Source organism: Netta rufina (assembly GCF_964035555.1).
Source record: "Netta rufina genome assembly, chromosome: 20".
Classification (NCBI taxonomy): Eukaryota; Metazoa; Chordata; class Aves; order Anseriformes; family Anatidae; genus Netta; species Netta rufina.
The window spans coordinates 7,934,328-7,949,438 of record NC_140144.1 but is presented as its reverse complement, the minus strand read 5'-3'; the positions used below and the strand labels follow the sequence as shown (position 1 = coordinate 7,949,438).

The window sequence follows — 15,111 nt, the reverse complement described above, 5'->3', positions numbered from 1 at the left end:
ACTTAAAAGCATACCGATAAACAATTTACTAAGATTTACGCTGTTTTACTTCCCTCTGGATTACCCTACTTGACAAAATATTTTTGAGGAGCGAGAAAAAAAAAAAAAAAAGAATATTTAATCCACTAATCTCTGGAGTAAAGAATCAACTACAGCAAAATTCTGCTTTAATGCTAGGCAGAGAGGAATAGCAACCACCTTCCCCAAAAGCTGTCCTTTGATCTCTAGCACGCTAATACCATAGGTCAAACATCTTCACTTCTGACTGAATCTGAAGTCTTGGGAGAAAGATGCACAAATGCAGTCAATATACCATACTTTTGACCCCTGCTTTTATGCCCTTTAGAGTCCCTGACCCATATTTGTTACATAAACTACAAAAGTAGATGAAAGGAAGACAGCACGCTGACTGGAGACTCAGGAGCCTTGAACTGTGGCTTGAAGGTAAGGAAATTGGAATTTAACCCCGGATCAATCTGAACTTACAGCATTCTGACAAGAGGCCTTCAAAGAGAAATCTTCTCCTACCTGCCTGGAAAATAGCAAGATACAGATCTATCCAAAAAACATCTTTGCCTTCCTAGTAGTTTCATATTTATTGCTCCTACTCTCAGTCTTTCCTAACTAAAGAGAATGCCGTTCCATAAAGTAAGTCATTCCTTTTGCTTAAACCATCATGAGAAGAGAAATAGCCAAAACAGCACAGTGTAAAAAATTTACAAACTTGTTTTGGAATGTGAGTTTACAAATTTATTAAAATCAAGTCCCCAGGAGAGAGGGGTAACTACAGAGAATGAAAGCAAAAAAATAAAATTCAAAACAACCCGATCCTCCCACTCCACAAAAGATTTAAAATGAAAAAGAGTACTTGAAAAATTCACCTGAAATTTTCAAGTTACAGAAGTAAAGTCTCCAACTTCCTATTCCAAGCCACGGGCTGAATTGTGATGGGAAATAAATCCAAACGAAACAACAGCAGAAGTGGTCTCCTTGTTTCCTGCTTGCCGTTTTCCATGATTACTGATTACATCTCTTATTTGCAAGTTATGATAAGAGTTATAGAACAAATGACAACGGAATAAATTCTGAATTCTTTTCCATAAGGCCCTAGATATTTAAAATAAACTCCACCTGCCTTCTACATGCATTATGTAGAGAGAGATGACGAGGGACTTACCTTCTGAAAAACCTGATAGTTGGATTTGGACCATATGTCAAGCTACAATAGGAGAAAAAGAAAAAGAGTTACATATTACCACATGCAATTACTGAGGAAAAAATATTTAAGTAGCTGTTCAAATTCAAAGAGAGGGCAAGGAGAGTTATGGAGCCTTATTTCTCAGTTCACTAATTTGACCCATCATCTTTACCTGTTGCAATCTGAGAAATAATGACAAGATTTCATTTGTTTTGCAACAAAAAAAATGAACACAGTTCACCACAGTTTCATTAAAAAAAAATCTCAATATACACAAGACCTGATGAATTACTGTGCTCTCTTTAAAAACAGCAAAATCTTCATCTGTCTGGGGCCGTGGCTAATCTATGCAAATAATCATCAGTTTCAGTTTGTTTCTAAAATGAGGGCATTTTTATCAAGTTGATGCTTGTCTTGTGTCTGAATAAGTGATTCAGTTACAAATGACACAAAGAACATTTAGCTGCATTAAACCAAAGCACCGGTCTACTGGGGCTAAATAAAACATCCCTTAGGAAACCGCATTTACATTTGCAGACAAAAATCACACTAACAGAGATTTAAGACTGCAAATAACTGCACACATCCATGGCTTAAATGCGTGCTCAACTGCATATGAACTCAAAGAACAAAATTGTAATAAATGTTATTGACCCCAGAAACCAGAAGGTAAAGCTGCCCTTGTTAAACAACCAAAGGGATCACACTTTACAAAAATTCAGCTGATGTGCTAGTGCTCTTTTAGCCCAGCCTTGTGGAGGATCTTGTACGCTGTCAAAGAAAAGCAGGGGGAGGAAACAAGAATTTCCTTCAATCCCTGACTTGCAAATCACTTTTGTCTGCAGATTCCACTATACTCAACATTTTCGTGTGCACAAAACTTCCCCCAGGAAAGGTGTTTGCTACAGCATTAACCTTAGGAATCTTAACCTAGATGAAAGAAAAATTGAGTTCATTTATGAAGCAGGTACAGCTCCTCTAGTACTGGATTATGCTGTTTGACACATGCTTTCCCACAAGGGGAACATTCGTATCTCCCTCTCATGGTCAGCCACTTGGAAGAATATAAACCAGAAATAATAAATTTGTTTGAAGATGCACAAGAGGTCCAAATATTACGTGCAAAAAGTACAACCGCATAAACCTGACAAAGCTGACCAAAAGTTAATTTGTTCTTTTACCATTCATGATTGGGAAATACATCTTTGTAGTGTGGCGATCTAAAACACCCATCTTTAAAAAAAAAAAATAAAGTCCAAGAACAGTACCACTAAGAGAGAGGCATGGAAAATGACAGGCTTCATTCGTTGCTGCTGGGTTACTTCCAAAGCACAGAAAACCCCCTCTGGACCACACGACATGTTCCCAATTGCAAATTCATCTTTAATCATTGAGAAATACACACATGTAGTGGTTCTAGCTTTCTTGGAGAAACACACTTAAATACATATGTAAAACCTGCATTTACAATTAATGGAATGACAGAATAACATATTACATTTCCATCTGCTGTATTTAAATTTTTGTATTTAAATTTGTATTAAATATAAATAAGAGAAATCAAGCTAACTGTAAAACTCTGAGAATAAATAGGGTATGGTATGTTCCGCTAAGTTTACACCTTAAAAGAAATTGATTTTAAAGAAAAGACACTTTGTTGGACTCATCTCCTTTACAATAAAGTGCAGCTAATTATTTTAATTCCAATTTTTGACAGTGAGCGTAAGTGCTAGCTGAAATTACAACTCTTCTAAAAGGCACAAAGGTTAGAGCCTGAAATGAAAGAAATGAGTGAAATACACTAGAGGGAGAAGGATGGTGAACCCAAGTAATTAATTCACACAGCTAAAAAGGTTGAGAACGCTAGAAGATCCCACTCCTTTAAGAGTACCAGTGTTACGTGGCTCCCTTCTGAATACTGGTACAGAAGTGACTCTCGAGTCCCCAGACCTCAGTCTGGACAGGAGGTAATGTTAAAGACTTTAAACATCACTTCGGTGTAGATGTTTCATGGCTTAGTACCACTGACCTTGCCGTGAGACAAAAGGCAGCTGATGTCTCGATGCCTTTTCCAGGCTAGCTGAAGACAAAAGTACCCTAAGGCATGTACCTTCAGCACTCTGCATTTACTTTACATTTACTGCCTCTTAAGGTGGGTTCAAGAACCTGCCTGAATACCAACACCACTCATACTCTGGGTCCCACAGCCAGGACTTGGACCCGAGCTTGATTTACAGTTGTAATGCACCTGTGCCTATAGGGAAGGCAGCATCTCGTTTCCCTATTACAAAAACCTACATTTGCAAACAAAAAAAATTAACGCAGATATTTTTTAAACTGTTTTCATGTAATTTCAGGCTTGCTTTAACTGCAGACAGAGTTGCTATAATTGGAATGTATATATGGTTTTGCTAATCTCTAGTGATCAAACCAAGTGTGTGATCCTCTCCAGTTAGACTCAAGACCAAAAAAAAAAGGAAAAAAAAAGAAAAAGGCCACTTCAGATGCTGCATTAAGATGAGCCCAACAGGTTCTGAATGTTCATTAGTTGACAAGGAGATTGAAAAGCTGAGAAAGTAATGAATAGGCATGAGTAATGAATAGTTCTTATAGGCATGATGTTATCCAAGTTTAAAGAAAGAAAAAAAAGAGCCACAAGCCCTCTCCCCAAACCACATGCAGACATCCTAAATGACTGCCCACCTTTTCCCCTGAAACAGAGGATTAAGGCAGAGGCGGATTAAAGAATGCATCGTTACAGGTCTATTATTCTTCAACTTTTCACTTTCAATCAAGACACACATTTGTAACTAAAAAACTGCTGAAAGCACAATTTCAGGGCATCCTCTGCATGTGAATTAAACTGGGGCTTTCTTTCCCAGCGCCCCACTCTCCCCACCCACCCCCAGCATAAGTAACAAGAGGCCATTTTCTGAAGGTCGTCTGAACGATTTCAAAGGCGATAACAAATCAGAATGTTCCCTGCATCTAATATCAAACAGGTCCGGTGCCAACACTTATTAGAGAAATCGGATTCAGCCCCCCCTTCACCCAAACACACACACATCCAGCTTTGAAGTGGAAAGAATGTGGGGATCAGAAATTACCCGAGAGACAGCTCTGGCTGTCTTTGAAGCTTTCCTTTGATACTACTATTTCTTTTCCTCTCTTACGCTAGGAGGCTAAAAGCTGCCTTTTCTTATTGATATGGGGTAATTAATGAAGCCATAGCATTAACATAACCCAAGTTCCTTAACGTGATAATTCAACAGAGACACTTCTGTTTCTTCAATCTAACGGATGCAAAAATAGGAATTTGGCTAGACAGTGAAGTTAAGTACTCACTCCGAATACACCCCGTCACGGTGGTTCTTGGGATAGGGATCCAAAGAAAAGCAGGGAATTATCATGCCAAAAAAAATCCCAATGCATTTTTCTTTTTATTGGCAGATGAGGGATACTAACAGATCAGCTGACGATCTGCCTGCTGTGCAAGAGTGAGCCGCATAGCTTCATTTATTCAGGAATCAGGACTTCAGTAATTAATTACTATCCACGGTTAAATTCCATGGCACAATGAGTATGTCAAAGTTTGAAATTAAGGGTGGCACAGTGCCACTGCTAAAGCTACAGGGCTAATTAAAATGCATCAGTATGTGGTGGATGCAACGGGTTAGTAGGGTAAGCAAGGAAGCCTGCAGAACAGTCAGCGTGCAGAGCCGACTACATGACAGAGGCTGCCAGATCTCACCTATTGTTTTTGCAAAGTGTCACCAAAATTGTCTAAGTTATGCAGCTGGCAACCTGGCAAAGACATATTCTGCAGGGTTTGTGAATAATTCACGAGAGAAGTATATGAAGCACTTAAGAGACACCCTGATGCTTTGTCTGTATAAGCAGAGCTTGAAAATAAAATACCAGAATACAGAATCTTGTTTTACTCGTTGCAAGCTTAACACTGCCTTTTATTTTTTCACCTTTGTTTTAAAAATTATGTAAATCTGAAAGAGAGAGTAACCAATTTAACTAGACTTCAGTACTGCAGAAACCGTGTGAAGCCTCCACATAAGTACCTGTCAGCACAGACAGCACAACGCACGAGTACAGCACAACCTAAAGCACCCTGGATAATGCAACGTCAGCTTCCTGCGCAGCCGCTAGCTGTGCCTCAGGATGCCACCATGAGCAGTTCCCCAACTACCAGAAGCTCCCACGTTTTAATTCGATTTGCCTACCTAATGCACCAGAGGCCATCAATATCTCTGCTATCTGGACTCCTCTTTCCCCTTCTCTTCCCAGTAAAGCGAAATTAGCTAAAATGGCTGTATTTTCAGAGATAAATGATGACCTCCCTAGCTCACAAGCAAACAGATGGCCTCTTCTGTGCTTCGCAGCGCTTTTCTCACTTATTGTTTGTGATCATTGCGTCTCCCAGTGATGGCCATTTCTTCTTTGGTTGAATATTGCTGAATATACAGCACTGCCCCAAGCCCCGCTTCACTCTGAGAAATCCTCCCAGTGAATTTCACCCTTCTTACCCAATGGACCTTTGGACTTGTGGACTTAGGCGGATTACTCAAAAGACCATCATTAAGTTAAGTGTAGAGAAGTACAATGATGCTAGGACTTACTCCACTGTCCCTTCTTCAACGTGGCTTACAGGAAAGACTGGAGATTCAGAATTGCCATATTGTACGATGCCTCCTAGTTAATCTCATTTCTGCTGTTTACAACTATTAAATGCTCCCTAGAAATACATAAGCAAACCCCCAAATCAGCAATTAGTGTATAACTGCTCCCAGGAAAAACAATCCTCTCCTATTGTGATGCTGACAGCTCTCTGTATTTTTATTATTTAAAGCAGATACTTGCTGATCTCCTTTTTCATATCCTTCTGTCTCTCTCTCAATGCTACTGCTTCCTCCCCAACATCAGGCTGGGAGCAGAGAAGCTAGAGTAGTATGGTGAAGCCTCACAGGAGTACTTTCCCAGCAGCATCTGTTGTGACAGAGAAGGAATTGGAATGGACTATGTTTGCAATTGACTGTAATCGCTCATTCCCAGCAGGCACAATAAAGTAAAGCGAATCATTGCAAGAGCACAATCTTATTCTTATACTCCAATTACCAGTGTAGTTAATTAGCGGAAAAAAGGGAGCCCACTGTTTGTCAATATGTGTTCCAGTTGGCAAAACTAGCAAGCTACGCATTTATTCACTCTTCCAAGCCAAATTTACTCATGATTTAAGTGGCTGCAGCTCCAGATCTACTTAAGTCAGAAGAAATGTTCCTATTTATACCTAAAATGCAGACCTTCAGGTTTGCTAAAGCCTTGAGACGGCCCAGTGGAATAGCAAACTGCCACTGAACAGACACAGCTTCACTCAGCCTCTGGGGAGCAGTCACGTAACCTAGCGTTGGACACTGAAAGCTGAATCGGTAGAAAACAGCCTCTCTGCAGCCTGGCTTAAAGCAAGAAAACAAGCCAGATGTTAGCACGGATGCTCAGGAGAAGCTAAGTGCTCCCCGGTGACAACAGACAAAGGTTAGTGCCCTGTGCCCAAAGTTATCCTTGGTGAGCACTGCTCTCGAATGACGGCAGAGAAAAGGTGTACAGCTCTCCTGAGAGTTAACCTTGAGCTGAACAGAAGCCTAACGCCAGATGCTGAGTTTTGCAAAGGAACTCTTTTACTCAGCTTTTCAGCATATATAGCATTATTATATTTCAAGAGAGCTTCGAAGGAAACTGGATTCATCAGAGAAAAGGAGCACATCCAAATGAAATGTGACACGGGAATCCATCAAGCACTGTCAGTGCTTTTTAGGCAGACTATCATTTCACTTCTGAACAGAACTTTGGGTAGAGGGGCTGGTGCTGTAACTCTGCATTTCTATGCTAATGCACAGGGAGTGTGCTGCAACTGCTGCTGCAAAACGGTATTTAAACCTGTATATTTGAATAATGCAAATCAAAACCAGGCAATTTTTATTTTACTACTTCCTAGGTCAATCCCCTGCCCTTCGAGTGAGGATCTCTCATCTGGGAAACACAGCTGTGCTATATTCTTCAGTAGATCAGCTCCTGGCCTTTTCTGGGGAACAGAGATTCAGACTCAGAGCTGCTGAACTCTGGGTCAGTACATAACGTGCGTCTGTGTGCTAAAACACAGTTATCACTTCTGAAAGGAAAAAAAGTCTCACCTCATTATAACATGGCCTATGGGTGCCAAGTACTCATCTTGATATAATGAACTTTGTATTTTAATAGGCTTCATAATCAGAAAAGAAAGCTCCAGAGAGAAAATGTGCAACATGGAGGCGTTTAGTACTGTTACTGGCAAAGAAGCGTCCTGGCGGATGTCTCTGTAAGAGACTATTCCACCCTGAAAAGAGAAACAAACTGAGCTGAAGGCCGTCAGGTCCCATTAACATCTTCTGATGCGCTAAAGAGAGCCATATGGAGCGTGTGCAGTCGGAAGAAATTTGTGGGTTCAAGCAGGGCGAAATGTTCATGAAACAAAACACTTGTGGAAACAGGTAACTCTTGCTTTTAACAGCTGCTGCTCAAGATGAGCTATTACTGACAAGCAAACTGAGGACTACCTACCAATGATCCTCATAGCTGAGCTTATCAACTTGAACATAAAGCTAGCCCAAGATTTCCCAATGGCTCTCAAAAGAGAAATCTGAACCTTGGGCTATTGATGTGCTGGTACACTGGAAAAATGTTTTCTCAGTAGACACTATTAATGAGGCAACTGGGGTCTAAGGTGATATATTAGAAATTCAAGCAAGGGCATCAGAGCTTAGAAAAAAGTCAGACATTTGGGTATGAAAAAATCCAAGCAGAGCATGATAAATTTAAACCTGAGCACTTTGCAAAACATCCGCAAAGTCTTTTGACAGTTTTACGTTTCTAGCACACTTGTGATGGGTTTCCTTTTCTCTGTCATTTAAATACCAAGTAAAAATAAAATTTAACGTTGCTGGACGTACAATAACCTACCTTGCCATCTTCGGTGTAGACGTTTTCATTGTAGCCTTTTACTATTGTCCGGTCAATGAAGAGGCTCCGCATCACCACTATCACTTTTAGCACTTTTCCTAAGGTAACCTGTCAAGAACAAGAGAAGGACAAAAACAAGCTGAAGGAGAGCTAATGGTGTCTGACTTCACAAGACCATCAAGTTAACAGCTTAAGTTGATGCAATTTCGGTTTTCAATATTTTATAGACAGAACAAAATAAAAGATCTAAAAACACTGTGCACATTATGAGGAAGAGAGACGATAAAGTGCAGAACAAACATTCATTTGCAACCAAAAATGTATGAATTCACAGAATTCCCTTGTGTAGACATGACACTGCCAAGAAACTCTCTCCATTTTATTAACAACACAACTCAATAACTTGTCAAAAACAATGAGAAAATGTGATTAGTTTCAATGTATTTTATATTCTCCAATGTAAGTCCATTTAGAAAAAAACAAGTTTGAAAGAAGAATCAGACTCTCCTAATGCTAGCTTTTAAAGGAATGCCACTAGCTAAATGTAAAACACTTTAGGTCTGATAAAAATGTAAAATTAGTTCCCAGAAAACTGAGTGGGACGGGGGCAACTGCAGCTACAATAGTAAAAATCTTACATTTTCAAAGGTTTAATTTTCTTCTGCAGAAGTGGCAAAATGCAAAGAATAAAGCTAGTATCATGGAAAACATGTGATCTGTCAGTATATAACAGAAATAAGCCTGAATTATAGTATTGACAAAAATACAATAATGAAGGCATTTTAATCTAAAAATCAATTTACAATTCAAAGATGAACCTGCACTTCAATATTGTTAAGATGTGTCTAATAAGAATTTTGTCTTTGTGTTTTGCTACACAGACATTATTACAGAGTTTTCACTTACCCTCAAAAGCACAAAACTAAGATCAGAAAAATATTTAAGCTTATTTTAATGTTTCCCATCTGGCACTGGCCCGTTTTCTACTGTCCATGTTCAATTTTTTCATCCAGTTTACATTAACACATGAGGTAACAATCATCTTTTTCCTGCTAACCTCAGCAGACACATCCACGCCCCAAGAAATCACTCAATCTGCATCTTTATCGATTTGTCGCGTTTTTCCCTTTTAATTTCTGCTAATGACTCCTACCTCCCGCCTTCAACAGGAGTAACCTCAACCCGATGCTGACTACATCTAATGAGCAAATCAGCTCTGACGTGCTGAGGAGCTTTTCCCCAAAGCAAGAGGATGGGAAATTTGGTACAAAGACCCCAGGAGCAAGTGGAGGCAGGGGAAATGGTGCTAGGAAGGGGGTGAGAACACAGGACTTTGCAGAACAGCTACCCAAGCCACTATAAATATTGCTTTTCCACCTTGATGAACTATATAGCAGGACAGGGTTACAGATCCTGAAAAGAAAAGCTGACATCCCTTTGGTACGGGGTGTGGAGAAAGCAGCTCCAGGGCAGAAGACTAAGCAACAGGCAAAAACGAGCTGACAGAAACAGACAGGACATGGAAAGGAGAAAGGGAAAAGAAGTCAGCGTCAGACTTCAAGAAGACAGGCTGCTAGGCATGATTTTGCAAGAACATGAAGAAGAAAAGCAGGTCAGAAGAACTGGTAAATTTTTGAAGAAAGATGTTACAGGCTGAAGTAGGGTAACTGGCATCAAGGCCTGAGCTAAGCCGACAGCATGGAGAGTTTACTCTGATCCCTTTCTTCTTGCAGATTGGGATTTTACGAACACATAGGAACTACCTGGGGTTCTCAGGCAACCCTATCACGCTATCAAGTGCTGTGAAGTTAGATCTAAATGTAGAATCTTGCTGGGATACTCTGCAATAAGACCTAGCTGGCCTGCAAGTCAAGGAAAGGAGCAGAGTTATTTCGGCACCTACCACTGCATCAACTAAGTTAAAAATACAAAGTTGTGACCCAGATGTGCCTGATCTATAATGCTGATCATCTGCCGGAATCAGAAAGACAGTTTTGTTATAACGGCGTGATTAATTAGGTGTAGGATGAGGAAATGGCGACACTTTGAAAAAAAGTTGTCAGCACATTTAGAGTTAACATTTTTTTTTCCCCTACCTTAGTAAGCCTGGCAGCTCTCTAGGATATATCCCTACTGAGAGAACTGACTCTGGGCAATCATACACAGTAAAATTAAAAGGAGAAAAAAAAAAAAAAAGACATTTTAAACAAAAAAAAGAAATGTTCTTAATGAGGAGCAAAAAGGCAGTCCTAAAAAATCCAGACCCAGCTTTATATATAATATTTTCTATTTTCATTGCCTTCACACACTTCAGTGGATGCTCATTTTTTTTTCCTCTTCCCTTACGTTTTGCATTTATGATATCTCACATTGCTGCCAGGCAGGGAAAAAAAAATATTGGATGAAGTTGCTCTGAAGCCTGTGTGGGATGTTCCTGAAAATCCTCAGCATTAGTAGTCACACGTAACAAACCGAAGAGTCCCATGCTTGGCACTCCAGCTTGCTTGAATATACTTACTGCTGGCCTCAAACCTCCCCAACAAGACTTACCTGCACAAATCCTTTCCAAATGCTCCTGTATTAGCTCATTGCCTTTTTACATGTCATCTGTTTCCACATCTTCCTGTGATTCCCTTTTGGGAAGTGTCACAGGTACCCAGCTCCCAGCCATCACGCAGTAATGAGAGGTCCAATTCTGCAAATGGTCTGGGACAACTGGGGATCCCCCACTTTGTTTGAATGGCAAATAAGCAGGGTTACGTTGCCTTCCCCTGTCCCTCACATCTGGAAGGAGCAGTGTGAAACCATCCTTCGATGTCCACTTAAGATGTGGGCTCCCTGAGGAAGGCACCGTGTTGGAATCACTACTTACACAATGGTTTGTGCTACGGGGTCCTGCGCTGGGAGTAGGGGCACCCAGACATCGTGGTAATACAAACTACAGAATACTTTGCAACTTCAACCAGGTCAGCACCAGGCTGTGTGAATGAGCTCCGGTATTAGCAGACCTAATTAGCATTGAATTAGCAGTCTGGTATTGAAATAAAAAACCTCTCTGTTTTATGTTGCTGCCGTGTCGGCATGGGGGTTGTACAGATTTTATAGTGGCTGGGAGATGAAGACTTTCAGACAAACGTTGCAGGACTGTATCAAAAGGAGTATTAGTACGTGAGTTAAGTCTGCCAGAAAAAGCAATTTTGAAAAAGCAAGCATCGCTCAGAGAAATTAGAGTTCATCAATTTAACAGCACTGAAAGAACGAGGCAAGTAGTACAGAGAACGAACAGCCTGGCACTGGCCTGGAGGATGCAGTCAGACATTGAAGCCAAAAGGATGCTCCACAGCTTTCCTCTGGGTAAAGCACGTTCTGTGCCTACAGTAAACGAGTTACCTTTTGTCTTTTCCTCTGATAATCAAGGCTCGTAACTGTTTTGAGGACTCAACACTTTTGTTCATCTCGAACCATCTTTTACACATCACGTTTTCCAGCAAACAATTTTCTTTCAGTGCCTGCTGAACACGGCTAACCACAGTCTGTGTTCAAAAGAGATCTACGTATGGAATATAATTTACACCTTCAGTCATACAACTGTGTCCCTATGGATCACCTGAAAGAAGGCAATAAAAAACTAATGGCTCTGATAAAAAAAGTAATCGAATAGTTTGACTCTGAGAACCCGTAGCGCAGGTCTCTGCTTCTGGGGGTCAAGGCTCACCCGACTGATCCCTTCTTAATGGGCACTAAAATGCCCCTGCACTTCCACAGATACCAACTGCAAGGAGCTTCTTTCATTATACAGAAAAGATACCTTTCAATTGTGACAAAAAGGCAACAATTTCCTTTCTAAGCCAACTTTTCCCCATTAAATTTCAACTTCTCCTGTCGATACCCTGTTAAGACAGCACTTGGCTTTTTAATATTTCGCCTGTAGGATATATGCCAACATGTCCTTGATGTAGAAAATTTTAATTCAAATCAATACGTGTACAAGGTCACTTTAAAATTCAATTAATATGAATGAAAAAATATGCCCCACAGTTCTGTGAGCTGAAAACGGAACAGTTGCAAGTTAAATACCTCTGTAGCTTCTGTTTTGGTCTGCGTAATAACAATGCACATCTGACTTGCTTTTAACTCAAGTGTACTAAATTCAGACAGTTAAGTTATTCATAACGCCCCTGCTTCCTAAAACAGCAGGCTCCAGAAGAAGGTAGGACAGGCAGCTGATTGAAATCTGCAATATTATGCAGCTTTTCTGACAAAAATATATAAAATAAAAATCCTGAAATATCCCAGTTTTAAAAATATTTTGTCTATCACCAAGATAACTCTCAAAGAGCATATGACAGGCAGTGCATGCCAAGGATGGGGGAGGGAACCAGAATCATCAGGGAAAATGCTTTAGATAATTTCTGGTAAGACTGCTAAAAAAGTTCCCAGTTAACATCACTTACTGACTGGAAAAGCAGCGAGCACCTTTCCAAATAAGTCAGTACCAGGGCCAAAATTAATTTACAAAATGAAAAGCATCAGAATTTATTTACCCTGCCAGAATTCTGCCTGGAGGAAATAGCTTGAAACAGCCCCCCCTTAATTTTGCCCTCTCATTGAAGCCGACTGCAAATGAAAAGTGCTTTTATAACCGATTTTAAAAATGCATTAACATTCTTCCTTCCGATTTATTTAAGTTTGCTATTAGGAGAAAGCGTGCTAACACCACCGAGCTCCAACACTTGTGGCAAAAGGTTCCCACAGCTCCAGATTTCCTCTCAGCATCCCAGGGAATTTGCTGCTGATCTGAGCTGCAGATGCTCTGCATTGCAGAGCTAAAAAAGAAAACATGATTTTCAGTTAACATGGGTACCTCCCTGCTAGTAGGAAAAGGAGGATGACTTTGTACGTAGCTTTTATTCACCTTAGCAAACAACAAGGCAACATCGAACCAGGGATATAACCAAGCTGTACATGTTACTAGCAGAAGGCCAGACACCTGCTCCTTGTGATACCATCAGCCATAAGCTTTTCCTCCCACTTCTACATTTATCTTACTAATCACTAGAATGGTTGGAGATCCTATTTATATAGACTGAAAAATAAGGTTTTGTATTAAAAGAAAAAAATAATTAAAATCCACCATCCGGGTCGTCAACTAGTTTGTTGGTTTTTTCCCCGTGTCTCATCTGCTGCTGGTGTGAATGCTGCGCCTTCCCTCACATGCTCATTATTCTTTAATGATGCCTATTTGTAAATAGCAAGATAAGATGCAATTAAGCCATTAGAGTCTAAATAAACAAACATACTAATTAGGTTCTTTACAAGGATTTTTTAAATTATTTTTTATTTTTTATGTTAGGGCTGGAATTTACCTTTCATTAATCTAACCTAATTGCAAGAGTGCATGATAAAACGTCAGCATAAATGAAGGACTTGAAATGATTTTGGCATACCAAGGATGAGCTGGTGATCCTCTCCCTCAGTACCATGGCACATTCTGCTGATAAAGCGAACAAACTGCATTGTTCAAAGGTTAAACGCTGGATTTTGCCAATGGCCAGCCACGCTTATGGATCAGTCACACTAATCCAGCACCGCTATGGATGGCAAAAGGGATTCTGCCTCTTCTTGTGCTCTGTGTTACAGCACAGCAGGAATTTTACAGGGATTTTACAGAATATAAAACTGTAAGAACACCAACACAGACCCACGAATTGTTGGGGCTAGTCAGCAACCTTGGTGTGCATTAAACCTGTGGGAGAGAGCAAAGCTGAGGACATTGCTGTCTGGTCTTTCTCTACTTTTTCCTACTTTTGTTCACTTTCCCATCCAAAAAAAAACATTCCCCATCTTCCTGGTTCTTGCACTGGACAAGTGGAAAACTATTTATAGCTTGATTCCCACCCCCTGCTCACATTGAAGACTTTCTTCCTCCACATACGTGACCTCAAATGCTGTTTTAAAATGCTTGCTAAATGCTGGTCCTCAATCTTAAAGAAACAAACTGTGGAGCTACAGCAATCCCGACAGTCTCCCTACCGGTTCAGAAGAGATTCCTCAAGACCCAGTTACATAAAGCATCCTTGAACATCCCAGCAGCGTTGTTAAAACCTAGCTAGCATCTCCAAGAGAGTAAATCCCTAAATGAAGACTCACCACATGTGCCTAAAATGAGGAGCTTAAGCCAGTAGAAGTGGTTACATTCCCGTCATAAACCTGCCTACCTTTCATCCCCGCTAGCATTAAGCATGCAGGATATCCATGATTTCTGGAGTTACCAATTCCCCAGTGCCAACAGCCTCTGGTGCCCTGCAGGGACGAGACATCTGACTTCCAGAAGTAACACTCTACTGGAAACCCCTGGAGATTTAACCACTAACACGTGAGAAGTTTGCTGTCATCGCTAATTGGAACGCAGATGTCACAAAGGTCAGTTTAATTAGAAAACGATACTAACCACAGTCATCTTACAACTTGTAACTTCAGGTCACCAGAGGGATGCGCAGGCACCAGCCCACTAGGAGCAGATGCTCCACATGCATCCGAATGCTGCCTCCGAGAAAGAAACGGAGGAGCTCTGCAAGTCCTAAGGCAATACTAGCTTCCTAATGAACCACCGCAACGATAAAGGGAAACGCTTACACTGCTGAGCAGTTTGGTGAAAAGAGCGAGTGTGTGTCTTAGGAACAGCGTTAATTGTTCCTAGTCGAGTATGACATTAATACTAATTTCATATCAATTAGCATTCTTCTTCCCCCTGGTTTTTCAGCTTCTTGACCAAGAATCAGCTTGGTGGCCCTTTTTATTGGGCAAATAATAAGTTTCAGAATCCATTTTTCCCAGAGAAAATCATCCTGACTTTATGTAAAATACTCATAAACAAATTTCAGACAGAAGAAATTATTCAGATTTAG

At 40.4% G+C, this 15,111-nt stretch overlaps 1 protein-coding gene across 1 annotated transcript in view; it reads right to left on the bottom strand.

The window, feature by feature from the left end:
- The window catches only part of MED27 (mediator complex subunit 27), a 93,531-nt gene that overhangs the window by 10,535 nt on the left and 67,885 nt on the right, over positions 1–15,111 (bottom strand). The window contains exons 5-6 of the mRNA XM_084299278.1: positions 8,204–8,311; positions 1,178–1,219 (exon numbers count right to left, since the gene is read on the bottom strand). Coding sequence (XP_084155404.1) covers positions 1,178–1,219; positions 8,204–8,311 — 150 coding nt within the window. The remainder of the gene's footprint in view (positions 1–1,177; positions 1,220–8,203; positions 8,312–15,111) is intronic.